Source organism: Asparagus officinalis, chromosome 4, assembly GCF_001876935.1.
Source record: "Asparagus officinalis chromosome 4, Aspof.V1, whole genome shotgun sequence".
Taxonomy (NCBI): Eukaryota; Viridiplantae; Streptophyta; class Magnoliopsida; order Asparagales; family Asparagaceae; genus Asparagus; species Asparagus officinalis.
The window spans coordinates 77,074,926-77,093,095 of record NC_033797.1 but is presented as its reverse complement, the minus strand read 5'-3'; the positions used below and the strand labels follow the sequence as shown (position 1 = coordinate 77,093,095).

Sequence of the window (18,170 nt, the reverse complement as noted above, 5' to 3'; positions counted from 1 at the left end):
AGTCTCCGTGCAAGAAGACCGTTTTAACATCGAGTTGTTCTAGCGCAAGATCACCATGAGCAACAATACTCAATAGCACCCGAATAGAAGTGTGTTTCACCACCGGATAAAAGATCTCATTGTAATCCACACCCTCTCTTTGTGCAAACCCCTTAACCACTAGTCTAGCCTTGTACATTGTACCACCGAGCTCGGAAGGATCCTCCTTTCTCTTGTACACCCACTTACAACCAATAGCTTTCTTCCCTACAAGCAAGGGAACTACCTCCCATGTTTGGTTCTTCCGGAGAGATTCTATCTCTTCCTCCATCGCAGCCAACCAACTCTCACTATCCATGTCCCGAATAGCTTCTTTGAAGGTGACTGGCTCATCAACCTCCACCGAGAGTGCGTACTCAACCAAAGTTACCTACCCATAGTGCTTCAGAGGCTGATTTGACCCTAGCTTCTGAACCTGCTTGTATGCTCGCCTTGGTCTAGTGAAAGCCAAACTATTTTCGAATTGTTGCTGTAATACCTGTACATTTTCTTGCTGAATCTCCTCCTGTTCAAGCTCATCATCTTCATAATCCTCCTCTTGAACATGGCTAGAACCTGGTTGGTCTTTAGGTTCTATTTCAATCACCTGGGACTTTGAAGTCCTAACAGTCCCAATACCATCATTCTTAAACACCCTGGCAATCATGGATTTCTCATCAAATGTAACGTCTCTACTGATCACGAACTTGAAATCTTCTGCACACCAAAGGCGATAGCCTTTTACGCCCTTTGCATACCCCAAGAATATTGCCTTCTTGGCCTTCGTATCAAACTTTCCCTCGTTGACATGATAATAGACGGTACATCCGAAAATCCTGAGCCTATTGTAATCTGCATGCTCCCCTGACCATACCTGATAAGGTACATCACCATCCAATGTCGAATGTGGAGAACGATTTACTATTTAACAAGCTGTAGCAACCGCTTCTGCTCACTATTCTTTGCCCAAACCCATGGTTTTAAATATCGACCGATAATCCGATATTATCACTGAGTTATCGGAATTTGGAGCTTTCCGCTAGGATAAGTAGGATTTTTAATCGGTTATCGTTTTTTGAGGTTTATCGGCAAGTTATCGGCGATAAAGGCACTTATCGGCCGATAAGTAGGCTCTAAACATCGGCTTTATCGGCCGATAAGTAGGATTTGGGAGCTTTTACTTTATTTTGGATTTGCTCTTTGAATGTTTACAAATTATGAAGTATTTGTTGCTTTTGGAACTTGGTTGATTGGTGATTTAGCTTATGTTTGTTTATGGATATTGATAATGGCTCATAACTACTAAATATCAACTTAGTAAGTTAGTTTATGAATCTCATGATTAAACAATAATTATGTAGATGCGTAGATGGTTCTTCATTCTTGATGTTATCTTATTATTTGCTTGTTTATTATTCCATTTTGACTAACATTATATTTTTTCAAGCTTATGTTTGTTTATTATTTGCTAGTATATTACTCCGATAAATACTACTTATCCCCGATATATCCCTGATTTCTGCTATTCGATAAGGATTTTGACTGTCCGATAAATCCTCGATAACCGACATTTAAAACCTTGCCCAAACCAGCATATGATTGCATACTCATTGCTTTCTCCCGTAATGTACGGTTCAGTCTCTCCGCGACTCCATTTTGCTGTGGTGTAGACCTGACTGTCCAATGTCGAGCAATACTCTCCTGATCACAGAACTCCTTGAAAGCACCCTCTGTATATTCTGTATTGTTATCAGATCCCAGTGTCTTTAATTTCCTGCATGTCATGTTCTCAACCATTGCTTTTCACTTCTTGAATGTCTCGAATACCTCATTCTTATGCTTCAGAAAATAAATCCAAGCATACCTAGAATAATCGTCTATGAACGAGACAAAATACCTGGAACCACCCTTGGAAGTTGTCTGAGTCGGACCCCAAACATCTGTATGCACATAGTCTAATATACCTCTGCTCTTGTGCTTGCTTCTTAGAAACTGAACCCTGTGTGCCTTTTCATACATACAATCCTCGCAAAAATCCATGTAATGTTTCTTCATGTTCTTCAGCAAACCTTCCTTACCAAGCATATCTAGACCCTTCTCTCACATGTGCCCAGGTCGTCTATGTCATAACCGAGTGTGCTCACATGGGTCTCCACCACTTCCATCAGTTCTAACCGCTGCATCTCTTGTCACTATTGTACCTGAGAGAGTATATAGATTACCATGACGAATTCCCTTCATCACTACTAAGGAACCCCGAACAACCTTCTTTACTCCGTTCTCTGTTACTATCTTGTAACCACCGGAGTCCAAAGCACCAACTGAGATAAGATTCTTCCGCAAGTCGGGAATATGCCTCACGCCCGTTAGGGTTCTGACCACTCTATCATGCATCTTGATTTTTATATCACCAAGCCCCACCGTTTTACAAACATGGTTATTCCCCATCAATACAGTTCCACCATCAATGCTTCTATAGATAGTAAATCACTTACTATTTGGGCACATATTGTAAGAGCAACCCGAATCAAGAATTAACTTACCGGATATATCTTCGCCACTCATAACAACGTAGCATTCTTTATTGCTCCCTTCTTCTGAGACGTAACTCACCTCTTCCTTGCCTTCTCTCCTCTCGATTTTATTGTTGTTCTTTTTCTCACCTACTCTCTTGTTAAGACAGTCGACCTTGAAATGCTCAAGCTCACCGCATTTAAAATACGATCTTCCCGCAAGAGGTCTTGATTTCGATCTAGACTTTCCTCCCTTACATTTTCCTCACTCATTGCTCCTTCCTCTAACAAACAATCCCTGTGTCTGCTCCTTGTTACCACTAGTGGCCATATTATTAGTTGCAATTTTTCGAAGATCATCTGCTAGAAACGTCGTTCTAGTCTCATCCATCTTCAAATTGTCACCCACAAGCATCAATGTTTGTACCAGGTTCTCATAAGACTGTGGTAAAGAAAGAAGTAGCAGAAGTGCTTGATCCTCATCTTCTACTTTCACATCAATGTCCTTCAAGTCCGATATGATCTTATCGAACTTGTTGATGTATTTCCGGATTGATGAGCCTTCCTCCATTTTGCAAGTATACAATTTGGATTACAAATAGATCCGATTTGTTAGACTCTTCATCATAAAGGTACTCTCTAACTTTGATCACATGCCTGCAGTCGTTTCCTCTCCGTCCACCAAGAAAGCAACATCCCTCTCGAGGCCTAGGATAATCAACGCTCGTGCTTCGAGATCTAACTCTTCCCAATCCTCATCTGACACATCTTTGTTCTTCTTTTCTCTTCCTGCCAATGCCTTGTGCAATTTCTGCGAAATCAGCGAATTTTTTATCTGCATCCTCCAATAGGAAAAATTATTCTTCCCATTGAACTTTTCGATCTTGTACTTTTCAACTTTAAATGTTTTACTGGTAGACGTCATCCTCCCCTTGTTTCAGTAAAACCGCCTCTCTCAGGAAATTTTAACAAATACATTGTGTGCACCATATAATAACCAAGCACCACCTCAAATCGGAAGCTCAATCACCGCCAATCTGAATAAGGGCTTTGATACCAATTGTTAGGGTCGGGAGACGCCCACATCGCCGTGGAAGCGATATCAACTTCAAGAGAGAAAAAACAACCCTAGCTAGAGTTTACACCAAACTCAAAACTAACCAATCACAAGCAATAGCGAATACACAGATAAAAATAAGTAAAGGAGATAAGACAACAGATTTACGTGGTTCGGCAAACTTGCCTACGTCCATGTGAGCCGCACAAATAATTTCTTATTTAACCATAAGAAATTACAAAGCTTGCAAAGAGAAGATCTCAAACTTGAGATATCTCAATCAAAATATCGATCACTGTAGAAATGCTATAGTATCGCGTGTGATTTTCCACTAAGAAATCACCGCTCAATCTCACGAAGAATCACCTTTAAAGGCTTCTAAAAAATCACCGCTTCTCTTGAGAAATCATCGCCGCCTTAAACCCTCTCAAGAATCGCGAGATGAGCAGCTCAACGATTCTCGTGAACAATGTTTCCCTTTTATAGGGAAACCATAGGTCACGTTCAGGCGAGCTCGCTTCAGCTGGCTTCCACCACGCAGGCGAGCTCAAGCGTTCCATCAGGCGAGGTCCGCACATAGGCGAGCTCTTCATCAGTCAAGCTTGAACCGCTACACGCAGGCGAGCTTCCACGCTAGGCCCACGTCAGGCCCGAGCCTTCCACGCCCAGGTCGCCCGTGAGGCGAGCTCGAACCCCTTTCACGCAGGCGAGCTCGAACCCATCAAGCGAGCTTCCATGTCAAGCCGCGCACAGGCGAGCTCAAACCCCTTTCACGCAGGCGAGGTCACCTCAGTAGGCGAGCTCTCCACCCTACACAGGCGAGCTCCGACTCCAGCAGGCAAGCTCCGACTCTCCTCGCCTCAGGCGAGCTCCAACTCCACCCGCAGGTTCGTTCTTCTTCAAAGTTGATTATGAGATAACTAGGGCAGGTCCGAGTGCAAGGTGCACAAAGGGTACAAGCATCGAAAAATATCCACCAACAACCTTTATCAAGTAAATAAAAATAAAAACTACGGAATAGTATAATAGACACAAATAAGCATGTGAGAGACTAAATTCTGTTAGAAACATACTGGGAAAATTGACAGGATAATATCCTCAAAAGTGTACAGATAACCTAACAGAGGACTGAGTCTGCATTGTCAGCTAACAAGGTCACAAGTAAAAAATGTAAATTAAAAAACTGGAGATGCCTACAGAAGAAAACCCTCGTCTTCATATTTTAATTACCTTGGTTAGAAACCGATGAACTTAGTGACGAATCATCTCTGTAAAGATACCTTAAAACCAAGCCATTAACATCAATGGGCAGGAGAAATTTCCCCAGTAGACAACCTGTACTGATAGGTTCAGGTGGTGGAACTATTGTTAGAACACCACTCTTTCTGATCAACATTCCCATTACAGTCAAATAACTCCCTTCCATGATATATCTGTTAATACCAAGTGACCAAAAATTCTGTATCAAGTCCACAATCACATTCTCTAAAGAAAAGAGTGCAGGTTTTAAAGGTTTTAAGTCGTAATACCCTTCTTTAAGACACAGTAGACGTGATTCTGATGAAAGATGCCTTTCTTCTAGCCATTTCTTCAAAGTTGAAGACAGTTCTTTTTTTCTGCTTGAAGTTTTGACGATTAGGCTCTCTGTGACCAGAGGACTTATTTTGGAATCAGAACTGACTTTGACCAAAACTCTGGCACCAGATCTGATATCAGTGATGTAAAAATCTGCAATGCACCTCTGAAGAATATGCAGACAATGAGAACTGAAAAAAAATGTAGAATATAAAAGGTACGTAAGGGAAAAAAATTCTGGTAAAATTTCATTAGGTAAGACATGAAATAAGTTTATAATTATGTGAGCGATATAAACATTAAAGAGTAGATGTTTTTCTAGATTTAGAAAAACATTTTATTTTGAGCATCAAGCCACTACCCCATCCCTAATTTTCTAGAATTTGATTAAGTACAGGCTTGAATCATTTTGAGATAATCCACCCAATTCCATGGTCTTTTACAAATAACATCATTTCAGTTCATCAGTCATATTCATTCTGCAGGCAGCAACAAAAAGGCTTGTCTAGCGAAAAATTGGGACTTGTGATGTACTTGGAATTTCTTCTGAATCGGTGCACTCGTATTATCTGTAAAAGGCAGCGAGAAGATTGCTAATGCAGTTTGAAGAAAGGTTAGATGTGCCAAATGGGATTTGGCATTTCAGCAGAAGCCAATTTTCAGGCAGCTCTAGGGGAATAGATTTTCCATGTAATCGACATGCAGCACTGTATGAACTAACATCCTGCAACAGAAAGAGTTGGAAGGAGAAAACGCTAGTAGGAAAAGAAAGAAATGTTCACTAATTGACTAGTTACTGGGAAAACACAATCAAGTGTTAGGGACTAAAACCTTATAGACCCATACCTGACTATATCCTAGAAAATTCAAGAGAACCTAGAGACAATTATACAGGCTTCGTGACTTAAGAAGAGTCAAGCAAAAATGTATACTTGCTCACAAGCATATTTCATACAGAATTAAGAGTATATAGTTGCTTATATAAGTAGTTGATACAGCCTTAAAAGGTCTTGATATGAAGAGAAAAAAGAGAAATAAGCTGTTTTTCATCCCAGAAAAGGAAGCATGTAAGCTGCCGCAAGAATGCAGTAATATGTTCCCCTTGTTTCCTTGAGGAAAAATAGTTCCAGATAAAGCACAGAGAAAACACTATCACCACTTCAGCCTGAGAAGATTCAATCATTTTAAACACAAGTCCTGTATGGAGTACGTAACAGTAAGATCAAGAAAATATTTTCCTTTCATAGTGTCAGTTTCGATACTATCCTAGTGAAGTAAAACTTTTTCTGATAACCCATTAATAAGCAAGACATTCCAAAACTGATGATTCATTTTTGACTTTTTACGCAAACAACAACAACAACAAGTATTATAAATTAATAGTTTTGTTGTTGTAATTTCGGGTCTACAAGCATTATAAATTAATAATTTAATTTTCTGACAAATGCATAATGGCTTAAATTGAAGTCGTTCATTTGGATTAATACAAAAGCGGATAGTTTTTACATGTTAATCACACTAACATTTCATATCTAAAAAGCAGGGTAAATTATTAACATGAGAAAAGAAAGCAACTTACGTGCAAAGACATGCATCCGAAATCTCTTTAAATTCCAATCACACAAGAGCCTAATAAGTAGACTATCATTTTTCCTTTGAAATTTCGCAACTGATATCTTAGCTCTTCTCATCTATGAAATACCCATTATAGATACATAAACTATTACTTAAATACCCGCTATTATGCCTCCACTGATATAGCTAGTGCTAGAGAAAATAATTTTCTTGAGAACAATGAAATAAGTTTATCGATGGGATCTCCTTATACCTCTACATATATTAAGTTCCACCAGAAGCATAAGTTGTAAGCACTACTCATCTTTGATCCAAACCCTTTATATTCATATAGAAGAGTAGATGAATAGATACATCTTTCGATTTTCTCATAAGAAGATTCCAAAGCAAGATCCGCGCATGAAGCACACTGTGACCATTAAACAACACAATGAATTATCAGCTTGTTAAAAAAGAAACCAACAAATTACCACTTACATATAAATTATTGGTTCACAGACTGCAGAACAACTAAGAATTGAAATGACAGATCAAAAACATGGAACCCGTAATTTTTTAATATGGAGCATACCATGGAAACAATTTTCAAAAATATTTATAAGGACTTTGGTCCAGCATTTATAGATAGGAAAATACGAGCTACTTGCACCAGTGCTGAACCCTGAAGACACTCTTTTTTTGCTGGTGTTCAGATACCAAAAGAAAACAAATGTTCTTAACGAGATGCCCAGATTAGCAGGACAAGTATAATTGGTGTGGAGAAATTTATGCAATATGTATAACCAGAGCCAAATTATCCATCCAACTAAAGTACAATAGTATTTGCCAATTTTATAGAGGGCAAATAAGAATCTGGCTAAACTGCTAATTCTAAAATGCGATGCATGAATTTTTTGTGAACGGCATGCTTAGCTAAAATACTTAAAAAGGGTAGCCCAGTGCACGAGGCTCCCACCATTGTGGGCTCTGAGGAGGGTTAGATGTACGCATCCTTAACCCCGCATGCGAAGAGGCTATTTCTAAGATTTGAACTCATGACCTCCGGGTCACAAGGCAACAACCTTACCGTTGTGCCAACACTCACCTTCATGCTTAACTAATATGCTTCTGAACTATATATCACATATTGACTGATTTCAGGAAGGCGGACATTATAGATTTGGATACTACACCCATTTACGTATAGTTTGCAACATGACATGAGACACATGCGAAATGCAAGTTATCCCTACTATAGAGATATGATAAAGTTCCTTATAAATGTGCCTTCTCTGGTAGAAGAACTGGTTCCAGGAAGAGGAAATACCGTTCATCACATTGATCTACAAATATGATCCCATCTTTGCCTCACATATAGCCAATCACTTATCGATATGAACTACCACTGGTTCCTATTCTTTTCTGCTCTTCAATAAAATCATCCAACAAGGAGCACAAATCCTTATAGACTATCTGCATCAAATCTTTTACTCGATTAGTCATCTACAAAACCATTCTCTGGGTCATTCGATCTTATTGGCAACCTAGGTTTTCCTTCATTCTATGTTGGCTTGTACATGGAACAGGTCAGCATCCTGTACCCCTACGATTTTCAGATTTTTCTAAACAACAACAATAAAGCCTTTCCAAAGTTTTGGGTTTAGATTTTTCTAAACCGATATTCTAAATTCCAATGACACAGCTATATTCTGTTTGTATACAAAGACTGTAGCTTTTACACAGAACGATGCATCCATGAAATAGGATATTCAATAGAATGTCTATGATACAAGAGTAGGGGTACTCAAAAATCAGAAAAAGTTGCGCTAACTAGTGTTAATCCTAACCAAGGATCTTGCACATGACATCATACATATTGGGTTCTTCAGGACTTTCTAATCTATTTAAAGTCCCAATTGTTAACGTCAAGGATAAATTGGGATTCCGAAAACAATGAGTAGCACAGACAATAGGATGTTGGATCTATTTCATTTCATAGTTATAATCTGTTTTGAACTATACAACATGAACCAATGTTTAAAAAAGCGGATGCGCAAGGCAAAGCGTGGGACCCATTAAAGATGGGAGGTGTAAGCTTCAAAGTGTGAGTGGTGAGCCTTGTGACTTTGAGAATTTTAATTTTAATATTTATGAAAATTATGAACATATAGTATATAGTGGTATAAGAATATATATATAGCTACATTCATGTCAAATCAGAATTCAATATGTGAAGTATAGACACGAATCATATTAAAATAAGGTACATGCATAACATATATATCTTATTTATAATCACATGATCATATTGCAGATACACAAGGGCGTTTTAATATTAGTCAAAATTTCTTTTATATCCTCCTATCCAGTCTAAAACTTTTCCTAGAGCGTGCACTTCAAAAGAGAAGCGCGAAGCATACACTTCAGTTATGCTCTAAGCGATTAGGCATAAGCTTCAAAGGATAGATAGCTTCTCTCTCGAGTTTCAAAGCATTGACCCTTTGTTAAGGAATATAATATGAGATATTGTTAAGATATTGGGAGATATAAGTGGATGTGATTTTATCTCATACCTATTTCATAATATCCTTCTAACCTCGGTCAGGGTTAGATGAATTATATCTTAACCTTTTTCTATTTCTCTACATGGTATCAGAGGCATCCTCTTGATCCTAGAGAGACCTCTTTCTTCATCGTCTCCATCGAGCCACCGAGGGGTTTTTTTTAGGAAACTTCGTGCCTCCCCTCAGCGGACTCGACATCGAATTAATGTCCACCGGCTACTATTCATCAAGTACTGTTATCGGTTAATGTTCATCCATCGAATTATTGTTCACCCGCTATTGTCCATTGGTACTGTTCATCAATAAGCATGTATTGTTCATATTCGCGGATTACTGATCACCATCGACTCCGATCAGAGCCGACTTTGCTCTCATCTGCCCTCATCGACCTTTGCCTCGTTGCCCTCATTGATCTTTGCTCGAGCCCAAAGTCAACTCCACCTCTTGGATTATTTGTTTGTCAGAGCCTTAAAAGAATGATCATTTATTGTTGGATCCTTCAAGGAGGGATCATTTGTTGTTGGATCTCGGAAAGAAATATTTGTTGTTGGATCCTTCAAGGTTTGATCAGTGGAGCCCTAGAGGGGGTCAGCTGATTTGAAGACATTCAACTGAAAGATAAGAAGATCAAGACTACTTTTGAGTTTTTCGAAGAATCGTCACAGGTTAGAGTATGTGCACTTTGTTTGTAACAAGTCGGGCATGTATGATATACCTGCTTCAGCTTGAGGGGGAGTGTTAAGAAATATATTATGAGATATTGTTGAGATATTCAGAGATATGGTTGAATATGATTTGATCTCATACCTATTTTCTAATATCTTCCTAAACTCTGTTTAAGAGAGGTTAGGGTTAGATGAATTATATCTTGGCCTTCTGCTATTTCTCTACACCCTTCAAAAAAGTATCGGAGCGAGTTTCAAAAAAGCTTTTTCAAAAGTTGGTATGAACCTCCATAAAATATGCATCCTAGCAATGCTCAGTTTGCGATAGGAAGGAGGATCAACTCTATGTCACCGTTTTGCTCGGTCAAACAAAATGCAGTCCTAAAAATGCGACAAAGTACCAGCATCTACAGGAGTTCAGGTTAAGCAGGGATGAGGTCACAAGCCAATTTTCGTTATTATCGCACAAAGCTAAATCAAAGTACGGCGCATTTAGTTACCCCGGTGATCTTGACGATCTGGCCGTCCTTGGCGGTGAGTAGGTCGGTGGTGGGCGTGCGATTTAGGAACAGGAGGAGAGTCCCGTTGCTCCTCAACTTGTAAACATTCCAAATGACGAAGGAGAGGACGAGGATCGAGAGAAGGAAAACGGAAGCTAGGGTGAACGCGTTGTGGACCGCCACGAGGATGAAGGCGGAGACGGCGAAGGCGGGGAGAAAGAGGAGGAGGAGGAGGCAGGGGATGGGCGAGGGGATCGGATCGCGAGCTTGGGGTTCAAGAAAAAGCCAAAAGTGTCCGGATGCGGTCCAGTGCGGTCTGATCCCGTGTCTCTTCTCAGGTTCGGATAATCAGATTAGCCCCCGGTTTTTGTCTTAAGTTTCTATTAAAGCCCTCAAACTAGTATTTATTTCTAGTAGAGAACTTTTTTCTGTATTAATGCTATTTAGTCCTCCCCATCGTGATTCAACACCCCCCAGTCATCGCCAAAACCAAAATTTTACCAAGGGCCAACTTAGAATATTGCAAAAATAGTCGCACGCATTCCATGTGATATCCAACTTTTTTGCTCAACCAAAAAAAATGTTATCTCACTGTGGTACAAGAAAATATAAGGCCAACATCATACTAATAATGAAACCATCACCCATATCGAGCTAACAACAATATCTTTTGACGCTTTCTATGATATCTCGATATATCTCACTGTGATGTTATAACAACATTTGCGATTTAAAGCAGTGCATCCACTCATCTAGTTTGAAATATATTTTGTATCATCTTAGTCGACGAATTTGTTGCTGCATACTGGAGCTCATCAATCTCATCTGATCTAAGACGCCATCCAAGCGAACCCAGGTTCTCTTCTGCTTGTTCAACTGTCTTCACTCCTGGAATTGGAATTGTTCCTTTACAGATACACCAGTTTATGGCGACCTGAAAAATACAAAGTTCATACAAGTGTCATGATCATGTAGCTGACTGTAGCTTTGGAGTTCTTTACTGAATAATGGTTTAAGCTCGTGGCCTTGTTATCGATATCCTGAAATACATGCAAATTCTGATTATGACCAATGAAATTGTGTTATTTTACTAAAAGTTGTGTACTGGTAAAACTTGGAATAAGGGTTGAATCGGTTGATGTTTGCTGCTGCAGCAGGATTACAAGCTGCTGTCCAATAGACTAATTTGCAAGGGGAAAATTTTTCACTTCTTATCTGTCAGCTAAGGTAAATAAAAGAAATTTCGTTAGCACCTTTTGTTTGTTTGTTTTTTAAAGCAAAGTTAGCATTTTTCATATTTTATGGATTATGCTAACGAGTGTCGTCATGACAGTTTCAGACTTCATGGCCAGATCTAATGAACTAGGAACTATAATTAGAAGAAAAAAGATAAAGGTGATTGTCAAATAGATATGCAGAAAATTTATGTAATATTATATATATTGAAGACAAAATTATCTAAAATTTAGCTGTCAAAAGGTGACAACAACCTTGCTGTTTGAAAAGTTCAAGTGAGAAGTATATAGAAATTTCAAAAAACAGTGTTCTAACCAAGAGCAGAAATGCCAGAACATGATATGTCAGTAAGGTGCAGTCATTTTACAAAAATGAAATGGTGAAACCAGACATAGAAACATTGCGGTTTAGCCTTGTCAGATCAAATAAAAAAATGGCGAAAAAGCAGACGGTAGACCGGCCGGCTCTCCCTGTTGGTAAACTGACCGGTCAACAGGCCCAGACTCGCCCCGGGGCTGATTTTGTTTTCGGAATCTTGTTCAGGTTAGAAGCCCTGTTTGGTATTGTATTCAGGTAATCCTATAAATATAGGTCTTCCAGGTCTAGGGTTATCCAAGCCAAAAGAGGGTCGCGTATTGTAAAAGAGTTGTAGAGAAGAAACAAAGGAGAGAAATATAGGATTCATGAGGATCTTTGGTGAGATTGAAAGAGGATTTCTTGCGGGTTCTTGAAGAACGCAAGAAAGGCCAAATCTTATATAGTCTCTAGGATAAAGAAGACCAAAATCTCTCCCTGTAAACTTAGGCAATTGTCGAACCACGTACACCCTATGCCTTTGCGTCTGGTACTTACTTTTCTACGGTATATTGTTGTGCTTAGTTTTCTGTTGTGTTCAGATCTTGCTTTTTTTGTTGTTTCCCTATTGCCGAGGTGATCGTTAACCCCTGTAAAAAGGGTAAAATCTAGTTGGGCAGGTCCAGAATAGCTTCCACGCGCTAATTGTTTTGCAACAATTGGTACTAGAGCCAATTGTTTGGCAACAAGAAAAACATGAGTTCAGAATGTACCTTAAGTTTGAATTTGGGAATTCAGTCTCTTTTGGATGGTTCCAAAATGTGTGATAAAGCAAGATCAAATTGGGGGGCATGTGTCGATGCTAACAGCACGGTGATTACTTGGTAAATCTTTTAATTGGAGCTGGAACAATTGGTTGCAAGGCAAACAGCAGTCTTTTATTAGCAATTTTTTTGTATTAGCCTTCTCTTCTGAAAATTAAGATCCTTTTAAAAGCAATAACAAATATTATCCTTCTGCCTAGGCAAAGGTTTGAAATAAATAAAAGCAAAACAAAAGCACCAGGTTTTTTGGGAGAAACCAATTTCAGATGATCTTCTGCTGAATGTGATACTGAAGTTCTGACCTTCCAGATAAGAGTTATCCAGGTGGGAATGGTAGTTAGATTATATTAGATTCAATATAGAAGTTTATTACACATGCTTGCTGATTTACTAAACTAGCACACTCAATTTGGAGGGTTATACTCTTGATAGATTTCACTATGGCGACAAGCATCCTTCACATTTGGGGACAGCTCAATGATCCACTTGACATATTCCAATACAGTTTAGCCCTTTTAACTCTGCAGACCATTATACTCTCACTTTCAGAAACTTCTGAAGTTTCTTCCGGATATTTAACTAGGTCCACATTCATGGCCCAGGGATGTGTCTGATTATTAACTGTTACAACAAAAATGAAATAGGTGATCGTTCTTGATATATAGCTATTGGGTCTCACAGACTTTGCGGGTTTCGCACATTCTATATTGGATTACACCAATGGCATACTTAGATGGAAAATATGATGGATATTCTGGAATTGAAAGATCCATAAAAGAGCCTTTCTAGATTCTCTACTGTGCTCATCTATGTTTGGTTGACAATGAAATACAACATATAATTGATATAAACTAAAAGCTAGTGCATGTAATGTATTCATGGCAGAACATCAAGAAGTGTTCTGATTTATCATAATATAATTCTAGGACAATTAATTATATACCTGGGACATAGTCTTTCCTCTTCTTACTGCAATTCCTTTTAATGTACTAAGTAAAGGATCCAAACCTGGGAGAATTTGACGAAATAGTAAACCACTGCAAGAGAATAGAAGTAATTATATAAACTGTTCTCCGTTCTTTTCAGAATGTTCTTTTTGAGGGAAAGTACAAGAAAACTACCGTGGTCCACGTGGGAGGTTTGAAGATGTATATTTTCCAGTTAGCATTCCTAATCCAAGAGGACTGTATGCAATTATCTGGACACCTAGAGAATCACATACAGATTTCAGCTCCTTTTGTTCTTCACCTATGCTCAGCAATGAAAATTGAACCTGCAATAAATTAAATTATCTTATTCAAATCGATTATTCAAACCAGTGTTAAGTTATCCAACATTTCAGAAAAATAAATCCAGCCACACAAAAAAAAGCAAGATGGGGCACCTGAACTGAGCATAATGGAACACCACGAGACTTGAGATAATCATATATTTTAATGAGTTGCTTTGGCCCATAATTGCTCACACCAACCGCCCGAACTAAACCCTATCAATGACATGCATCCAGTTTATCTTAATTTCTGAAGAAAAATACAACAAAGAAATTGAGTAAAGTGAAAATAGTTTCCTATCAATAGAAAAATATACATTGACTTGGTGAATATACATAGACTACATCTTTGATGAATCCTATATTTTATCATTAATCAAGAAGTATCAAATATGTACAAAGACTAAAGAAGTAAGTTTGGTGGTTTCTTTAAGTGAGTCCCTTAATTAACCTTAGTTAGTTTAGTCCCTCAATTTTTTGTATTCCTATATTGTCCTTGAATCATTATCACAACAAATTTGACAAGGAAATGAAAGGTGACATCGACATTAAGTTAAAACTGAAAGCCAAAACTCTAAGCAATGTTATAAGTACAATAAGAATGCTTTTAAACTTGCATATATAATACTAAAATATGAGTTTAACTAGAAAACTAAATTAGCTTGATGCTTCCAAAAATGAAAAAGATAACAATTAACATAATGTTAACAGTTGGCAAAAAAGTATATCAAAATTATGGCTAAGAGTCTGCCTGTAGCTATATATACAGGTATGCCAACCTTTTCATACATTGCGACTAGTCCATCCCAGAGAGCCGACTCCTGTGCAGGTGCATAATTTGCAGTTGACCAATGTAACTGTCCAATTCCTATTTGCTCAAGTTCCATTCTCTCCAGTGAAGACCTGTTGGCCAAAGTCAATCCTTAGAAGCAAATAAAAACCCAGACTAGCGGTATGACTTGTCGACTAATGCAGAGAACCATATCAAAGGTAGATCAGTTACATTTTAAAAAACTATTTTTTTTCTTCGTGTATGCATCAATTAGCATTTAGCAATCAGAAGAAAATACTTGCAGGCTTTAACAAACTGTCCGGATGTCAGTCGCCAAGGATATGCAGCAAACTTTGTAGCAATAACAACATCATCTCGAACTTTCTTTGGCCCTGGAACATAAATAAGTTAACAATGAAACTACATAATATTATTTGATTAGGTTCATAACAACGGTATGAAAAGAAAATAGAAAGGTCACCCACAGCCCTAACCGCCGCCCCCCCCCCCCGGTAACCTAGGGAAGTACATTTGTTGGCAGGTAGAGCGAATTTCCCAACTTAAAGTAAGTGAATTAAATGATAACCTACAGATTACATGATTTGTGCAAAAGCCACAATCCAGCAACCAGAGCTGAATTATAGATAAGAATTGTCGTTGTCGAACGCTTTCTATTTGAAAATGTGTTGATCCCCCCCCCCCCTCCTCCTTTTACCAAATCAACAAAAGGATGCAATAACTTCACAATCCCATCCTTTTGTTTATGTGAGAGGAATGTTTGACATCTGCCATCATGCAGAGATCCAAATACCGAAGCAGGCGAAGATAATAGTTGAAAGTTGAGGATATCGGCTGCCATATCTCCTAAAACATATATGGCAATATCTCGAGTAACATGATATGAGTCTCAATTGATATATTGGGTCTACATTGTAGTGTAATGTACACAGGGTATGCAAAGTGAATGAAGAGTCGATACGCATTGAAATGCCCCAATAGATATGTATATCACGCTTTAGCTAAGATCATTTTGCCTAACCTTGATATTCACGAATGAATTTTCCGAGTAGCCTTTCGCTTTGCCCAGTCAATTTTCCAGTTCCATAGGAGTCGGCAGTATCAAAAAGATTAATTCCCTTCCTCACTGCCAAATTGAATGTCTCCTGCAGTTCACCATCCATTTCTTCCTGATATCCCCAAAGTAGCTTGTTCCCCCAAGCCCAAGTTCCAAACCCCATGGGAGAGACCGATAATGGGCCAACTTTAACCTATAATTAAGCAAAAATAAAGACCTTCATATCTGAATTGAGAAGCATCGCTATGCATGGTAGGAGTTTTGATGCCGTGGAAGCTATGTTAAGATGGTCTGAATTGGTATCAGAGCAATTCTGATCCAAATGCCACCAAACACCAATTTGAAGTGCATTCAAATAAGTTATTTACCGAACCCCCCCCCCCCCCCTTAAAATTTTTGGGGAGCTGCTGTAAAACCCTTGTCAACCTTTTTTTATTACATTAAACCCCCATGAAATTTCGGAGTTGCTGCACACAACTCCGCTGACTGTTTTATTACACTAAACTCACATGAAAATTTTCTTCTAATCTCCAAATTACCACCATTTGGTTCTAACATCTTATTGGCAAAGCATGTGCTGAGAAAGGATGAAAATAATTCTTAGTCCCAATATATATATATATATATATATATATATATATATATATATATATATATATATATTTATATATATTAAGAGATAATTTTCATGTAAGATTTAGTGAAATAAGACAGCCCATGGGTTTATTTGCCATAATCCCACCCCACCCCCCCCCCCTCCCTACCACCGGGGAAAGAACACTCGGTCCACTCAGCTCTGTTAGAATATAAACTTGTAACCTTCAGTCTTATCGTCACAACTTCAGAGTTTTGGTCTAGCTAAATGGACTCTGAGACTGTTCAATGTTTCAAGTCTACGTCTGCTCTAGTGGTTGATAGTTGTGTGCAACATAAAACTTTTCCCAATTGAAACAATTTATCCGGCTAAAATTGGGTTAAATTTTCTGGGTCTTCTTTCTTTCGCAATGGCTTCAATGTTGTCGCACTACCACAACAAATTTCACAAAAGAACTGGATATTTTTCGAGCTTTTTTTACCTTTTCCCATGGCCAGAAAAGAGGGCCAAGTCTGGGAGGGAAGCTGAGAGATTTGGCATTGCCAGCTGAAGGAGAAGAGGAAAGCTTCGTCTTTGGATTTTGGTAAGCCTCGCTCGAGGCTCTGAAACTGTTGCTGTTATGGACTGTGACTAATAATGCTGCCGCCATTTCTCCCTTTTGGGAAAGCTTTTGGTTTGAGCGGTAGGCTGAGGAGATGCCCCATCTCTCTCCATTTAGGATGAGAGTGCCGATGACGGGTCGGGTCGTTGTGAAGTTAGGTTTGGATTTGACCCGTACTCAAAATTTTAGGTAGGTGTTCCTAATCAGCCCACTTAAGATCCGGATACATGGCTTTTGGGTCGAGAAAGTGAAGTCCATGAGCGCGGTAAGCTAGGGCTACGCATTCGGTCGGTCCGTCGGTTTGGTTTTTAGCCAAATTTTGTCAAATCGAACCGAACGGCCTATCATTCGAAATCGAACCGAAATGATTCAAGTCGGTTTGCTTCGATTCAGTTTATTCGATTTTCACTTGGGTTACAAATTTTATATCCAAATTCAATGTCACATTTAATCTGTTGACTAAGAAAGAAGTCCTCCATACTTCAATTTATTAAAAGAATGAACTATCAAATGCTACTGAATATTAGATGAAGAAATCAAAATATATATATATATATATATATATTCTTATGTCAACTTAAGTGGACCATCTACCAAACTTTCTATCCGTTGATGATACCTAAGGACCCATGCAAGATTCTATGTGCATCAATCAAGGAGAAAAATCAAGAAATGGTTAGAATCAACATTAGAGTTTAAGTTTCTTACCTCCAAAGTGGACTAGTCCAAAGTAAACGAAGCGAATAGAAAATAGAGAGGTGTAGAGACTTAGATATGATGAGAAGCCCTAGAATTGGAGAGGGCACTGTTGCTGGGGTATTTCGTCGCTATCAGGTCGTGTGAGAGAAAAAGATATCAAACTGCAGCGAAGTAACTCTATATGAACTATTGTAGGGTCGAAAAGTTGAAGTTTAGTTGATTTCTTGTTTTAAGAAATGGATTCGATCACTTAGTACGAATCCCTTACAATCACTCACACTCTCTCGATTACAGAGGAAGAGAAGATTAGTTTGACTTCTCTTTTGTTTAAAAGTGGGTTCTTGGTGGTGAAAGGATG

At 38.6% G+C, this 18,170-nt stretch overlaps 2 protein-coding genes across 2 annotated transcripts; both read right to left on the bottom strand.

The window, feature by feature from the left end:
• On the bottom strand, positions 3,830 to 11,094 carry LOC109838957 (uncharacterized membrane protein At1g16860-like). Its single transcript, XM_020407388.1, has 6 exons — positions 11,085 to 11,094; positions 10,447 to 10,712; positions 6,992 to 7,147; positions 5,118 to 5,329; positions 4,819 to 5,021; positions 3,830 to 4,572 (listed from the first exon to the last, which is right to left on the bottom strand). The coding sequence occupies exons 1-6, from the start codon at positions 11,092 to 11,094 to the stop codon at positions 4,373 to 4,375; spliced, it is 1,047 nt and encodes a 348-aa protein (XP_020262977.1). The 3' UTR covers positions 3,830 to 4,372.
• Positions 10,988 to 17,209, bottom strand: LOC109837760 (pyridoxal reductase, chloroplastic). Its single transcript, XM_020406109.1, has 8 exons — positions 16,994 to 17,209; positions 15,882 to 16,110; positions 15,141 to 15,234; positions 14,850 to 14,973; positions 14,185 to 14,286; positions 13,922 to 14,073; positions 13,744 to 13,837; positions 10,988 to 11,380 (listed from the first exon to the last, which is right to left on the bottom strand). The coding sequence occupies exons 1-8, from the start codon at positions 17,159 to 17,161 to the stop codon at positions 11,195 to 11,197; spliced, it is 1,149 nt and encodes a 382-aa protein (XP_020261698.1). The 5' UTR covers positions 17,162 to 17,209; the 3' UTR covers positions 10,988 to 11,194.